Source organism: Balaenoptera acutorostrata, chromosome 16 (assembly GCF_949987535.1).
Source record: "Balaenoptera acutorostrata chromosome 16, mBalAcu1.1, whole genome shotgun sequence".
Classification (NCBI taxonomy): Eukaryota; Metazoa; Chordata; class Mammalia; order Artiodactyla; family Balaenopteridae; genus Balaenoptera; species Balaenoptera acutorostrata.
This window is the reverse complement of record NC_080079.1, coordinates 33,520,253-33,537,148: the sequence shown is the minus strand read 5'-3', so window position 1 is coordinate 33,537,148 and position 16,896 is coordinate 33,520,253. Positions and strand designations below refer to the sequence as shown.

The following is a 16,896-nucleotide window of genomic DNA, read 5'->3' as shown; positions in this document are numbered from 1 at the left end:
GAACATTAATTAGAACATATTTTCATATGTTTACTTGTCATCTGTATATCTTATTTAGTGAGGTGTCTTTTCTGATCTTTTGCCATTTTTAATTGAGTCATTCATTTTCTTATAATAATAAAAACAGAACTCAATAGAGTTTTAAGAGTTCTTTGTATACTTAGTATAACAGTCCTTTACCAGGTGTATCTTTTGCAAGTATTTCCTCCCAGTCCATTATCTGGTTTTCTCATTCTCTTGACAGTGTCTTTCACAGAGTAGAGGTTTTTAATTTTTATCAAGCCCGGCTTCTCAATTATTTCTTTCATGGATTGTGCCTTTGGTGTTGTATCTAAATAAAGTCATCACCATACCAAAAGTAATATAGGTTTTCTCCTGTCTTCTATAGTTTTATAGTTTTTTGTTTTACATTTAGGTCTGTAATCCATTTTGAGTTAATATCTGTGAAGAGTGTAAGTTCTATGTCTAGATCCATTTTTTTGCATGTGGATGTCCACTTGCTCCATGCCATTTGTTGAAAAGACTACCTTTGCTCCATTTTATTGCCTCTGCTCCTTTGTCAAAGATCAGTTGACTGTGTTTATGTGGAACTGTTTCTGGGCTGTCTGTTCTGTTCCATTGACTTATTTGTCTAGTCTTTTGTCAACACTGCTCTGTATTGATTACTGTAGCTTTATAGTAAGTCTTGAAGTCGGGTAGTGTCAGTCCTCCAACTTTATTCTTCTTCTTCAATACTGAGTTTGCTATTCTGGGTCTTTTGCCTCTACATATAAACTTTAGAATCACTTTGTCAATATCCACAAAGTTACTTGCTGGGATTTTGATTGGGATTGTGTTAAATTTGTAGATCAAGTTTGGAAGAACTGACATCTTGGTAATACTGACTCTTCCTATCCATGAACATGGACTGTCTCTTCCTTTAGTTAGTTCTTCTTTGGTATCTTTTATCTGAGTTTCGTAATTTTCCTCATGTAGATATTGTATATATTTTGTCAGATTTGTATCTAAGTATTTCATTTTGGGGGATGCTAATAGAAATATTAATGTGTTTTAAATTTGAAATTCCATTTATTTATAGCTGGTATATACGAAAGCAATTGACTTTCCTAATATCCTGCAACCTTGCTGTAATTGCTTATTAGTTACAGGAATTTTTTTGACTGTTCTTTCAGATTTTCTACACAGACAAGTCATGGCATCTGAAAACAAAAACAGTTTTATTGTTTTCTTTTCCAATCAGTATACCTTGTGTTTCCTTGTCTTGTCTTGTTGCATTAGCTAGGACTTCCCATACAATGTTGACAAGCAGTGGTGGGAGGGGACATCCTTACCTTGTTCCTGATTGTAGAAAACTTCGAGTTTCTCACCATTAGATATAATATTAGCTATAGGTATTTTGTAGATGTTCTTTATCAAGTTGAGAAGTACCCTTATATTCCTTCTTTAATGAGGGTTTTTGTCATGAATGAGTTTAATTTTGTCAAATGCTTTTTCTGTATTGATATGATCTTGTGATTTTTCTTTCTTAGCTTATTGATGTGATGGATTACATTAATTGATTGTCAGATGTTGAGCCAGCCTTGCATACATGGGATAAATCCCACTTGGTCATGGTTTATAATCCTTTTTATACATTATTTGATTCGATTTGCAAATATTTCATTGAGGATGTTTGCAGCTATGTTTCTGAGAGGTACTGTTCTGTAGTTTTCTTTTAATGTCTTTGCCTGTGTTAATATTAGGGTAACGCTGGCTTCATTGATTAAATTAGGACGTATTCTTCTGCTTCTATCTTCTGGAAGAGATCATAGGGAATTGGTATAATTTCTTCCTTAAATGTTTCTTAAAATTCACTGGTGAAGCCATCTGAGCCAAACTGCTTTCTCTTTTGGAAGGTAATTAATCATCAACACAATTCCTTTCCTTTCCTCCTTCCTTCTTTCTCTTCTTCCTTCCCTCCCTCTCTCCCTCCCTTTCTCCCTTCTTCCTTTCATTTTTTCCAGCTTTATTGGGGGTATAATTGTTGATTCAATTTTTTAAATAGATAACAGGACTGTTCAGATTGTCTCTTTCTTCTGTGAGTTTTAACAGATTGTGTCTTTAAGGAATTTATCCATTTCATCTAAGTTATCAAATTTATGGGCATCTGATTGTTCATAATATTACTTTAACGTACATCAGATCTGTAGTGAGGTCCCCTCTTTCATTTATGATATTTGTAGTTTGTGTCTGCTTTCCTTCTCCCTCTCTCCTTCCCTTCCTCCCTCCATCCTAGAGTTTGTAATATGCATTTACAGCTAATCTAAGCCCACTTTAAAATAACATTTACCACTTCATGTGTAGTGCAAGTACTTTATAATAACAAAATACTCCTAATTCCTTCCTTCCATCCCTTGTGTCTTTGCTGTCAATTATTTCACTTATACATGAGCATGCTCTCACACATACACACACACACACACACACACACACACACAAACATATGTAACTGAATATATCGTTATTATTTTGAACAAACTGTTATCTGTTGGATCAGTTAACAATAATAAAAATAAAATTTTTATTCTACCTTCATGTATTTCTTTCTGATGCTCTTTCTTTCTAGATGTAGATAAAAGTTTCTGATGTGTCATTTTCCCTCTCTCTGAAGAGCTTCTTATAGTAGATCTGGCAAGGCAGATCTATTGGCAACAAATTCTCTCAATTTTTTGTTTGTTTGGAAAAGTCTTTTTTTCTTCTTTTTTTTTGAAGGATAATTCATAGGGTACAGAATTTGAGGGTTTTGCCTTTTTCCCCTCAACACTTTAAATATTTCTCTGTACTCTCTCCTTGCTTGTATGGTTCCTGAGAAGTTGAATGTAATTGTTATCTTTGCTTTTGTATAGGGAAGGAATTTTTTTCACCTCTGGCTTCTTTCAAGAATTTTTTTTCAATCTTTGATTTTCTGCAGTTTAAATATGATATGCCTACGTATAGTTATTTGGGCATGTTTCCTGCCAAATTTTGTGTTCTGCACTTCATGATCTGTGGTTTGGTGTTGACATTAATGTATAGAAATTCCTGGTTATCATTCCTTCAAATATTGCTTCTACTCCATTTTCTCTCTAGTTGCTCGCTGCAACTAGAGAAAGCCCACACGCAACAATGAAGACCCAACACAGCCAAAAATAAATAAAATTAAATCTTTAAAAAAAGAAAGTTCCTTTTCCCCTCCTACTGCTGGAAGCACAAGGAGATTTTTCTCTGACATGCACTGTGAGTACCTGATAGAGTTCCTGGAGGTAAAACTTGCAAAAGTATGTGGTTCTGGGATCTCTTGGAGTCTTAGCGCTCAGACCTGTCAACATTGAGCCTCTAGCAATTTGTCAATTACAGTTCAGGTTTTCCTACCCTGGCATTGATTCCCACAGAGGTTTCTTCATAGGTTTCTGCTCTGATAAGTTGTGATTCTCTATATCCACCTGTCTATTTCTCTAATTTTGGGGCAGCAGTTTGCCCTGTGACCTCATTTCTCTGAGGAATCTAAGAAGAGTTGTTGATTTTTTTAGTTTGTTCAGCTTTTTACTTATTGGAATGGGTTGGCAACTTTTAAGCTTCTTGCATGCTGGAGCAGAAAACAGAAGTTGAAATAGTAATACTTCGTTGAGGATTTTTGCTTCCATTTTCATTTGAGATATTGGTCTGTAATTTTCTTTTAATATCTTTGTCTGATTTTGGTATTGGGATAATGCTGAAATCATTGAATGAATTGAGAGTTTTTTCTTCGTCTCCATTCTAAAAGAATTTGTGTAGAATGTGTATTTTTTTTTCCTTAAATGTTTGATGAAACTTGGCAGTGAAATTATCTAAGCCAAGATTTCTCAACCTCAGCGCTATTGATATTTTAGGTCTTGTAATTTTTGTTCTTGGGGGCCTTTCCTGTGCAGTGAAAGATTTAGCAGCATCCCTGGCCTCTGCCCAGTAGATGCCAGTAGCATCCCCTCACAGTTGTGGCAACCAAAAATGTCTCTAGATGTTGCCACATATTCCCTGGGGCCAAAGTCTACCCCAATTGAGAATTACTGACATAAACCATGTATGCAGGGGAGACTGCCCTGGTGGTCCAGTGGTTAAGACTCCGCGCTCCTAATGCAGGTGGCCCAATTTCGATCCCTGATCAGGGAAGTAGATCCCGCATGCCACAATGAAGATCCTGAAGATCCCATGTGCTGCAGCTGAAAAAAAAAAAAAGATACTGCATGCTACAACGGAGCTCCTGCCTGCCGCAACTAAGACCCGGCGTAGCCAAATAAATAAATAAATATTTTTTAAAAAAACCAGTATGCAGCGGTTTTCATTGTTATTGTTGAATAGCTTTTTAATTATAAATTTAATATTTTAATTGATATAGGGGTATGACATTTTCTATTTTTTTTCCCACATCTTTATTGGAGTATAATTGCTTTACAATGTTGTGTTAGTTTCTGCTATACAACAAAGTGCATCAACTATATGTATACATATATCCCCATATCCCCTCCCTCTTGAGCCTCCTTCCCACCCTCCCTATCCCAGCCCTCTAGGTTGTCACAAAGCGTCGAGTTGATCTGCCTGTGTTATGCAGCAGCTTCCCACTAACCAATCCATTTCACATTTGATAGTGTATATATGTCAATGCTGCTCTCTCACTTCGTCCCAGCTTCCCATTCCCCACCCTGCATCCTCAAGTCTGTTCTCTACATCTGCGTCTTTATTCCTGCCCTGCCACTAGGTTCATCAGTACTGTTTTTTTAGATTCCATATATCTGCGTTAGCATACGGTATTTGTTTTTCTCTTTCTGACTTACTTCACTCTGTATGACAGACTCTAGGTCCATCCACCTCACTACAAGTAACTCAATTTTGTTCCTTTTTATGGCTGAGTAATATTCCATTGTATATATGTGCCACATCTTCTTTATCCACTCATCTGTCGATGGACATTTAGGTTGTTTGCATGTCCTGGCTACTGTAAACTGTGCTACAGTGAACATTGTGGTACATGTGTATCTTTTTGAATTATGGTTTTCTCTGGGTATATGCCCAGGAGTGCAATTGCTGGGTCATATGGTAGTTCTATTTTTAGTTTTTTAAGGAACCTCCATAGTGTTCTCCATAGTGGCTGTCAATTTACATTCCCACCAACAGTGCAGGAGGGTTCCCTTTTCTCTACACCCTCTCCAGCATTTATTGTTTCTAGATTTGTTGATGATGGCCATTCTGACCCATGTGAGGTGATACCTCATTGTGGTTTTGATTTGCATTTCTCTAATGTTTAGTGATGTTGAGCATCTTTTCATGTGTTTGTTGGCCATCTGTATGTCTTCTTTGGAGAAATGTCTATTTAGGTCTTCTGCCCATTTTTGGATTGGGTTGTCTGTTTTTTGATATTGAGCTGCATGAGCTGCTTGTATATTTTGGAGATTAATCCTTTGTCAGTTGCTTCGTTTGCAAATATTTTCTCCCATTCTGAGGGTAGTCTTTTCATCTTGTTTATGGTTTCCTTTGCTGTGCAAAAGCTTTTAAGTTTCATTAGGTCCCATTTGTTTATTTTTGTTTTTATTTCCATTTCTCTAGGAGGTGGGTCAAAAGAGATCTTGCTGTGATTTATGTCATAGAGTGTTCTGCCTATGTTTTTGTTTGTTTTTTTTTTAATTTTATTTATTTATTTATTTGTATATTTTTATTTTTGGCTGTGTTGGGTCTTTGTTTCTGTGTGAGGGCTTTCTCCAGTTGCGGCAAGCGGGGGCCACTCTTCATCATGGTGCGCGGGCCTCTCACTGTCGCGGCCTCTCTTGTTGCGGAGCACAAGCTCCAGACGCGCAGGCTCAGTAGTTGTGGCTCACGGGCCTAGTTGCTCCGCGGCATGTGGGATCTTCCCAGACCAGGGCTCGAACCCGTGTCCCCTGCATTGGCAGGCAGATTCTCAACCACTGCGCCACCAGGGAAGCCCTCTGCCTATGTTTTCCTCCAAGAGTTTTATAGGGTCTGGCCTTACATTTAGGTCTTTAACCCATTTTTTTTTTTAATTTTTATTTATTTATTTATTTATTTATGGCTGTGTTGGGTCTTCGTTTCTGTGCGAGGGCTTTCTCTGGTTGCGGCGAGTGGGGGCCACTCTTCATTGCGGTGCGCGGGCCTCTCACTGTCGCGGCCTCTCTTGTTGCGGAGCACAGGCTCCAGACGCGCAGGCTCAGTAGTTGTGGCTCATGGGCCTAGTTGCTCCGCAGCATGTGGGATCTTCCCAGACCAGGGCTCGAACCCGTGTCCCCTGCATTGGCAGGCAGATTCTCAACCACTGCGCCACCAGGGAAGCCCTAACCCATTTTGAGTTTATTTTTGTTTCTATTTTTTCTTGAGTCAGACTTAGTTAACTTATGTCTTTTAAGAGATTTTTACATTTCACCTCTGTTGTTGGACTTATTGGAAAAAAATTGTTAATAATATTCTCTTTTTATCCTTTTAATGTCTACTGGTTATGTGATAATGGATAGATTATCTCTCATACATTCGTGATTTTAGTAATTTGTCTTTTTTTCTTGATCAGTTTTGCCAGAAGTTATCAGTTTTACTGATCTTTAAAAATGTATACCTCTTTTGTTTCACTGATTTTTACCTCTTTCTCTATCGCATTTATTTTTGCTCTTTATTATTTACTTCCTCTTGGTTCGAATTTGTTTTTTCTAGATTTTTAAGGTGGATCATTGATTTTAGACCTTTTATCTTTTTAATATGTGGATTAAGCTATACATTTCCCTCTAACTATGCTTTAGCTGCATTTTACAAGTTTCAGAATTTTCATTTTCATTCGATTCAAAATGTTTTCTCTGTTATTTCTTTTGTCATGATTCTTTGGAAATGTGTTGTTTTAATTTTCAAATATTTTAGAATTTTCCCAGATGTTTCTGTAAATAATTTCTAATTTAATTCCATTATGCTCATACAGTATACATTATGAAATTTTAGTCTTTTTCAATATATTGAGACTTGTTTTATGTCCTAGATATAGCTTGTCTTAGGGAATGTTCCTTGTGTCCTTGAAAAGAATGGGTATGTTCTGCTGATGTTGGGTTAGTGTTGTATAAATGTCAGTTAGGTCATGTTAGATGATAGTGTTTTTCAAGTCTTGTATAATTTTGCTGATTTTCTATTTGTTCTGTGAATTACTGAGAGCGGAGTAATAAAATGTCCACCATAATCTACTTGGCTATTTCTCCTTTTGCTCTTTTTTTTTCTGTTTTTGTTTTGAAGCTTCGTATTTATGTCTTCTAGATGAATCGACCTTTTTACCATTAATGTAATGTCTTTTTTGCCCTGGTAATTGTTCTTATTATGAAGTTTTTGTCTAACTTTAATTTAGCCACTGAAGCTTGCTTTCACTTAGTGTTTACATGATATTTATTCTTCTATCCATTTACTTTTTATCCATCTTCATATTTAAAGTGGTTTTTTTTGTATGTAGCATATATTTGGGTCTATGTAGGCAGTCTAATACTCTCTTCTTTTTAAATGGAGTGTCATTTATTGGTATGACTTGTTTTAAATTTACTATCTTGCTACTTCTTTTCAAATTGTCCCATCTGGTCTTTGTTTCTTTTTATCTCATTTCCTGCCCTCTTTTGGATTAAATGAGTTTTTTAGTACTCCATTTTAACTCCACTGTTAGCTTATTCAATATACCTTTGTTTTAGTTTTTCAGTGGTTGTTCTTGGCCAACAGTTCTCAAACGTTTTATTTTTACAACTGCTTTGGATTCTGGGTATGAAGGATCTCAAAGAGTTCTTGTTTATGGGCATTGTCTGTCAATTACTACTGTACCCAGAATTAAAACTGAAAGAATGAAATATTTATTAATTCACTTAAAAAGTGAAATTGGCCATCCCTTCTCCCCTCCCCCCACTTTTTTTTTTTTAAACTGTGAGTGCATGTCATGAAGAACACAGTGATTAGTAGTACAGTTTGGTGTCTCTGCCTTGATTTGTGCTAAGGCATCAACAGTTTTATTCAATATTGCTTTAGCAAAATTAGTGCTAATGTCAACACATTGACAAACTTTTAGCACTATTAGGACTATAGTTTTGACTTTGCAAACCTCATGAAACCATCTCTGGGACACTGTTGAGAACTGCTGCAGTAGGGCTTATGATATTTATCTTTATCACAATCTATGCTCAAATAATGTTATACCACTTTGAGCATAATGTAATAACCTTACAACAGTATACTGCCTTTCTCTCCCTTCTGATTTTGTGCTGTAAGCCCCTCAGTACACTGGTATTATTTTTGCTTTAAGTAGTCAGATATCCTTTTAAAAATGACTTATATATTTTGTCTCTTATTTATGTCTTTTCTAAAATGTTTTCCATATTTACTATTTTTGGTGCTTTTTATTTCTTTGTGTAGATTCATGTTTTCATATGATGTATTCTTTCTGCCTGAAAGATTTCCTTTAAAATATAGAGCAGGTCCACTGACAACAGATTCTCTCAGTTTTTGTTTGTCTGAAAACATTTCTATTGTGCTTTTATTTTTCAAAGATACATATTTTTTTTGGTATAGGGTCCTAAATCAACAGGCTTTTTCCCCCATTATTTTATTATTTTTTTTCTTCCAGCAACTTAAAGGTTTTTCCATTGTCTTCTGACTTACATAGTTTCAGGTGAGTCTGAACATTCATGTCTCTCCTGAATATCCTGTGTATTCAGTGAAGACTTTCCATTCTGGTTGGTGGGAATATGAATACTTCTCAGCCGTGGGTGAGCTCTGGAAACTGTTTTGCTTACCACTCCACAGTAATTGTTCTTTCCCCGGAAGTTGTTTTTTGCTCAGCTTTGTAGTATTTTGCCTTACACATGTGCAGTTTGGTATTCAGCTGAAGACTCAAGAGGACTCCTGTGCAGATTTCTGGAGCTCTTTCTCAATGGAGTGCTTTTCTGCTACTCTGGCCCACAAATTCTGGCCCCCCTTGACCATTCCAACTAACAGCCAGGCTTTCTTCAAGTTTTCCCTTCCTGCACTGGATGTCCAGAACTGCCCCCATGCATACTAATGGGATGATCGATAGGCTCACCTTGTTTGTTACCCCTTTGGGATCCCAGAGGTTGTTTTCAGCAAGAAAGTTGGTATGAATTACCCAGTTCACCAAGTGGGAATCTACCTATCTTTCTGAAGAATTTTTTTGTCCAACATGTATATATTAGTTTTAGGAATGTAGATGAAAACCAAATACTTACTTGTTTCTAATTACATGTTCAATTCACATATATAATAATATATTAAGAAAATAATATATTAAGAAATAGTGTCTTTTTTTTTAAATTATTATTTATTTATTGGGCTGTGTTGGGTCTTCGTTTCTGTTCGAGGGCTTCCTCTAGCTGTGGCAAGCGGGGGCCACTCTTCATCGCGGTGCGCGGGCCTCTCACTATCGTGGCCTCTCTTGTTGCGGAGCACAGGCTCCAGACGCGCAGGCCCAGCAGTTGTGGCTCACGGGCCTAGTTGCTCCACGGCATGTGGGATCTTCCCAGACCAGGCCTCAAACCTGTGTCCCCTGCATTAGCAGGCAGATTCTCAACCACTGCGCCACCAGGGACCCCAAGAAATAGTGTCTTTTTATTCAGATCTGTTTGCATACATCTTTGATGTCAGTACGTTCAGCATCACTGACCACTTTTGTGGTCTTTAACCCCAGAGCACATCATCTTCACTTTCGTCAAAGTTGTAGGAGATATAGTGCTTTTTAAGTGTATTATCTTGTTACTAAAATTTTGTCTCAAGCCACAAGTTTCCAGATGCATTACATTTTTTCTTTTATTTGTTCTATAAGTATAAAATTATGATCTCTACAACCTGATCTCTTACTATATTGTTCTTTAAGGTAATGTTTAAAAGGCTCTTTATGATAGTTTGCAATTGAATGGTTATACCTCCGGGAATCCTTCATTACTTTGTGTCCATTTTCTTCCTTTCCGTCTCCAATTTAACAAAGCCACAACAAAAAAACCTATTAAAAAAAAAAAAATCACCTTCCAGGGGCTTCCCTGGTGGCGCAGTGGTTAAGAATCTGCCTGCCAATACAGGGGACACGGGTTCGAGCCCTGGTCCGGGAAGATCCCACCCACATGCCACGGAGCAACCAAGCCCGTGCACCATACTACTGAGCCTGTGCTCTAGAGCCCACAAGCCACAACTAGTGAGCCCACATGCCACAACTACTGAAGCCCACGTGCCTAGAGCCCGTGCTCTGCAACGAGAAGTCACAGCAGTGAGAAGCCTGTGCAGCGCAACGAAGAGTAGCCCCCACTTGCCACAACTAGAGAAAGCCTGTGCGCAGCAATGAAGACCCAATGCAGCCTAAAATAAATAAATTTATTTTAAAAAATTATTAAAAAAAAAAATCACCTTCCAAACTAGTGTTGACTGAGATAGTTTGAGGATAATGCACCTTCTCCAAATAGTGCTTTGCTGTTCAAATTAATAGAGAGAAAGCACCCATAAAATGAGATGTTGTTAAGCAAATGTGCTTTCTCTTTTCGAAGAGATTATTTTGAGGAAAAACATCTTTTTCGTTTATGTGAATCCAGTATTTCTTTGCCTTGGAATTGTAAGTAATTTTTTCTGCTTTATGCTTGTGGAGATGACAGCAATTGCCTACCATCTTTTGATCAGACTTAGAATTAATTGCCTGTTTGACTCAAATTTTCTTACAGTAACTAGAATAAATTACCCTACAGATATTTGCCAGCCTGCCCCTAGCGCTGGTTTCATCTTCTATTCTAGTTACCCCAGTTAAAGTAAACTAAACATTCCATAGAACAATATTTTGAGTGGAAGATGAAGAATAAGTTAAATTAAAAAAATAAACAGGCTTCATTACAATACCCCATAAAAATACGTTCCCTAAGTTAAAAGAAAAACTAAATGCCTCTTAACCTTTGGTAGGTAGCTCCCAACAACTCATGAAAATAAGTCAGTTAAAACTGACCTTTGAAAAAAAAAACAAAACAAAACTGACCTTTGGAATTCCCTGGCGGTCCAGAGGTTAGTACTGTGCGCTTTCACTGCTGAGGGCCTGGGTTCAATCTCTGGTTGGGAAACTAAGACCACACATGCTGCGCGACATGGCCAAAAAAAAAAACAACCAAACAACAACAACTGACCTTTGTTGGCAGGAAATGAGGTAGATCGATGTGATATTTTCAAACGGTGATTTGCTATAGCTAGCATTATTTACTGATTTCCTTGGACTATGATATTTCCAATTGCTTTTTAATATTGTAAAGTTTCTTTATAACTTATAAAATTATCAATTTTTTGTTCCTTATTAAACTTCTATGGAAGGAATATACAGGGGATTTTTATGACATGACCCACATGGATTTAAAGTGAAAATGACTTCAGGAATTTCTCCCATGAGATATTATTTGGTTGTATTTTTAAATGAAGTCTTATTATGTATATCAACTACTTATCAATAACGTGAACACTATTTTCTCTCTCTATTGCCTTCGACTCATTTAAGAATTATGTGATTTTCCTCACCTATAGGGATAAGCCCTAATTAACTTTAACTCATTGATAAAGCTTATTTTTCAGGTCATTGTGATTGCGTGTTGAATGGGGTGTTTCCTGGGACCTTCCAGGAAAGATGCTTTCTTTGTATTTTGTGAGAGTTATTATTAGAAGAGCAACTAGAGGATCTTTGAAAGTTATGCTATTAGGATGTGACAACTGGCTTTGCTACAGTCATTTCTCTGAGCAGCAAGCCAACCTCCAGATGAAGCCCACACATGGTGGAGGGCATAGCTGAGAGAGTAGTAGAGAAGTGGAGTCTCTGATTGGTGCTGTGAGCCTCTTGGTCAAATAGAGACCACAGTTAGCTAAATATATGGAATATTAGTCCTGTGGTCTGATACATTTGCCTAAATGTATTTGATATCACTTTGTGATTATTTTTTAAAGTACTGATATTTAATATCTTACTATTTCTAATATAATTTGTAATTTTAATCATGTTAAAAGAGCACCTTAAGTTATTTGGCAAATATTTAAGTCATTAAAGATGTATAAATCTATCCTACTTTCAGATAAGTATGGATTGATGTCATGTTTTAAGCTTTTAAAATAATTATTCTCTAGAAATTTAAAGCATTTTTATGCTAAGCATCTGTGATAGGAAATACTAGAATACAACTTCTTTCCTCTCTCATGTGAAAAATATTTGAGTGACAATTCTGTATAAAGCTCATTTGTAAGGTAGATACATAAATGATATTTATGTACTTGCTTTTGTCTTGCCTTTCATATTAAATGTGTACTTATTTAGTTAATTTTTAATAAAAGACTTTTCATTTTTTGTTCAGACTTTCAGTGGCTCTCCATTTTGTTCATCATGAATTCCAAATATTTTTGCCTGTGAAAGGCCCCATAATTTAGCCTATACTTTATTTCTCATCCTTTTTCATATTCAGTGAGATTAATGTGTTTCCCTAATCCATGCCTTTGCTTGCTCCCCCTGGCATGTTCTTTCCAATCCTTTCTGTCTATGTAATTAATACCTATCATTTTTGCCCCAGTTCTGATCCCAACTCTTCAGTAAAATCTTTGTGAGTTATCCACCGTGACTATAAAATGATCTCTCTTACAAACAAACTACTTTATTTCTTGTAAGAAAAGTCAAACAGTACTGAATAATTTAAAGTAAGACAAATGCACTTCATTTCTAGTCTAACCCTCCAGAGGAAAACCCCTTATAGTTCAAATTCCTTGATATTTTTCTATGTAAACTTGAGCATATATGACTTATTTGGTTATCACTTCTTTTGACTACCATATCGGAGAGTACAGTTCTATAGGCTTAATCATATTTGTTTGATTTTTCTTTTGGCAAGAATACTTCAAGAATGATGCTATGTACTTCATATTGCATCAGGAAACACATACTATCTGGTGGTCTTTTAAAATAATGTTTAGATGGAGCAGTGATTGAGGTATTGTTAGCTTGATCTTCCCACTTTAAAGTTCTCCATCAGCCTCTCACTGAATGGTTTCACCTGTCTCATTATTTTAAATTGTCATAGATAGTTACTTGACTGTCTGCTAATACATAGTAAGATAATAGATCGTTAAAAGGCCAAGCTCTGGAGCCTACCCTGCCTGCAATTTATGACCTTTGGCAAGTGACTGCACATCTTTGTGCCTCAGTTTCCTCTACTGTGAGTTAGGTGCCTCACAAGGTTGTTTCAAGGATTAAATGTGTTAAGTGTTTAAAACAATGTGTGGTACATTGTGACAGTAAATGCTAGCTGTTATTAATATATTGATTTAGAAGTTTTGGGGGGGGTGGGATGAATTGGGAGATTGGGATTGACATATATACACTAATATGTATAAAATAGATAACTAATAAGAACCTGCTGTATAAAAAAATAAATAAAATTCAAAAAGAAAAAAGTTTTATTTTGCTATCTATGTACTGGCATTTGTTTGCATGGAACATGCTTTATTGGATAGTATTCATTGCATTCTATCTGGCAGTGAGACCTGGTCACATTGTAGGAAGACAAAGTGCTGTTTAAGTGATAACAAACCTCATATGTATGTAGCATCTATGGTTTTTAATAAGAAAAACATTAGCAGAAACGGGGATTTGTTACACTTGAGTTTGTAATGAAGAAAAGAAACATTGATCATAATTACATGTGTATCCTAGATATTAGGAAAGAAAATTTCGAAAGAGAAAAAGAAATGAGTGACCCCATGGCTTTTGACACTGAAAGGCTATGCAGTTCTTTGAAATGGGAATTAATAAAAATGAAAGTACACAGTTCTAAATAATTTGAGAAGAAGTCTCTAAAAATCCAATGCAGTCATGCAAAGGAACTCTCAGATTAACAGCATAGATTTAGTAGGTGGAAGGGGAGATGTAAAACTAAAGACAGTTATAAAACAATAGTACAAACCATTATAAACAGTGGCAGGAACCATAAAGTAAGCTTGAAGTTTATAGAAAATGACTAAGACAACATAAACTGTTTTTTAACGTGATATCAAATAAGATGAATCTTCAACAAGATTATCAGATTTTTAAGAGGGATGGAATCATCAGTTCATATTTTGCAACTGTCAGATTCAGTAGGGAGAAACAGTCTTTGAGTTAGAAGAGATAATAATATTAAAAGAATTATAGGCCATGGTAGGAAAGCAGCTAGTTAGTAAGTGAAACATTTGACCACTTTAAGTGCATTTAATTTTCTTCATTTAAATTAATGTCTTCTCTAGAAGCCAGTGGGCTCGCAGATCTCATGAAATCACTGAGTAATCTTTGAGAATGTCATGGCAAATATATTCGTTATCTGGAGATGATCAAACACTAGCTTGACTTTTTTTTTAGAACGGGGAAAATGTGGGTTCTGGAAATTACAAACCATAATCTTGTTACTGATCTTTTGCAAATTTCTAGAAATAAATTTCAGAAGCTTGTGAACATTTATGAAAAAAATGCTCAAATGTGGAAATTTAAGTGTGTTCACCAAAAACATATCATGTTAAATTAACTTCACTTCTTTTAAGAGAATTATCAATTCAGTTGAATGAGAAAAATACTGTAGTAACAGTCTTTTAATTTTAGTGAAGTATTTGACAGTCTTTGGCTGTATTTTTGGATAAGATATGTTGGTGAATTATTGTTTCAATTTAGAGTAAGTAGGTAGATTTATAGTAGTTAGATTCAGAGTAGGTTGAAATCCAAAACCAGTGTTTGATTAGAGGTTCAGTGTCACCCTTGAGAGAAATCTTCAGAGCATTGCAGCAGGATTACCTATTTCTTGTGTCAACATTTCCATCATTGATCTTGGCTGAAGGTTTAGAAAGTAGGCTTATCTGCTGTAGATTATTAAAAGCTGGACTTGGATAACTGATACCATAGAAAGTAAGCAGGAATATCTTTCTAAAACCTTAGCTAATTAATCTAGTACATTTATATCTTCCCCTCTTTTAACATACTTTCATACTTTACATATAATATAAATTCATAGTTTATATTGCTTCAGGGGGAAAAAAGTGACTTTTTTTGTCTACCTGATCTTTTAACCAAATTAATGTATGAATTGTATATATTCCTTATTATAGCATAATATCTTTAATGATACAGATTTAATAATGCAAACTGCAAATTGGAAAAGTTAGTTGCTGCATATGTATATTTTTGTCTACTCTAGGAATATGAAGCACGAACAGGGAGAACCTGTAAACCACCACCTCAGTCTTCAAGACGAAAGAATTTTGAATTTGAGCCACTCTCTACCACTGCCCTGATTCTTGAGGATCGACCGTCGTAAGTATTTTAGTGATCATCAGGCACACTGTTTGAATTTTAAACTTTAATTTTTCTTATTACTATTTCATTTAAAAGATACCACGAAATTAGTTAAAGAAATGGGTTTGTTAGAGAAAATTATTTTTAATCCCAGAGATGAATCCTAACACTAATAGGGAAGAATTGTTGATCTCCAAGCTTTATGCATATTTTCTAGAATCTCTATGACCCAGTGTATGAAACATAAAATCTTGGCTTTTTATTTATATCTGTTCCTATTTCAACCTTCCTCTGCCTTATCTTTTTTTTTTTAATTGAAACATAGTTGATGTACAGTATTGTTTCAGGGGGAAAAAAAGTGACGTTTTTGTCTACCTCATCTTTTTACTAAATTAATGTATGAATTGTATATATTCTGTATTATAGCATAATATCTTTAATGATACAGATTTAATAATACAAACTGAAAATTGGAAAAGTCACTGCATAAGTATATTTTTGTCTACTCATACTACTACATAATGATTTGATATTTACATACATTGTGAAATGATCACAGTAAGTCTAGTAACCATCCCTCCCAATACAAAGTTATTGCAATATTATTGACCATATTCCTTATGCTGTATATTCCATCGCTGTGACTTATTTATTATATAACTAGAGGTTTGTTCTGCTTAATCCTTTTCACTTATTTTGCCAATACACACCCCCCGCCTTATCGTCACATGATAGAGCAGTTATTTTTCCTTTCTTGACATTTAATATGCACTTATGATGTATTTGTCCTTTTTGCCTTTTATGCCACGCAACTACTGACTGTCAACCAGTTGGTTTACTGTTAAGAATATATTCTTTTTTTAAGTATTTATTTATTTATTTAGCTGCGTCGGGTCTTAGTTGTGGCACGTGTGATCTTTTGTTGCAGCACGCAGGTTCTTCATTGTGGCATGCGGGCTCCAGAGCGCACGGGCTTGGTAGTTGCAGTGCGCGGGCTCTCTAGTTGTGGTGCACAGGCTTACTTGCCCTGCGGCATGTGGGATCTTAATTCCCTGACCAGGGATCGAACCTGTATCCCCTGCATTGGAAGGTGGATTCTTTTTTAAAAAAATAAATTTATTTATTTATTTTTGGCTGCATCGGGTCTTTGTTGCTGCGTGCCAGCTTTCTCTAGTTGAGGCGAGCCGGGGCTACTCTTCATTGCGGTATGCGGGTTTCTCATTACGGTGGCTTCTCTTGTTGCGGAGTATGGGCTCTAGATGCGGGAACTTGAATAGTTGTGGCACACAGGCTTAGTTGCTCCGCGGCCTGTGGGATCTTCCCGGACCAGGGATCGAACCTGTGTCCCCTGCATTGGCAGGCAGATTCTTAACCACTGCGCCACCAGGGAAGTTCCTGGAAGGCGGATTCTTTACCACTGGACCACCAGGGAAGTCCCTCACCTACATAATTCTTTAAGAGTAAGGCTTTTTCCTTTCTTTCATGTCCTTGTTGACTTCTTCAGCCTTCAGTGAATTCTTTTACTTTCTGAATGCTTTTGCTTTTAAGACTTTCCTTTATGT

At 36.1% G+C, this 16,896-nt stretch overlaps 1 protein-coding gene across 5 annotated transcripts in view; it reads left to right on the top strand.

The window, feature by feature from the left end:
* Positions 1 to 16,896, top strand: part of TBC1D12 (TBC1 domain family member 12) — a 122,877-nt gene that overhangs the window by 81,396 nt on the left and 24,585 nt on the right. For all 5 annotated transcript variants that reach the window (XM_007187472.3, XM_057530501.1, XM_057530502.1 and 2 more), the window contains one exon: positions 15,237 to 15,352. In XM_007187472.3, the coding sequence (XP_007187534.2) occupies positions 15,237 to 15,352 (116 nt within the window). The remainder of the gene's footprint in view (positions 1 to 15,236; positions 15,353 to 16,896) is intronic.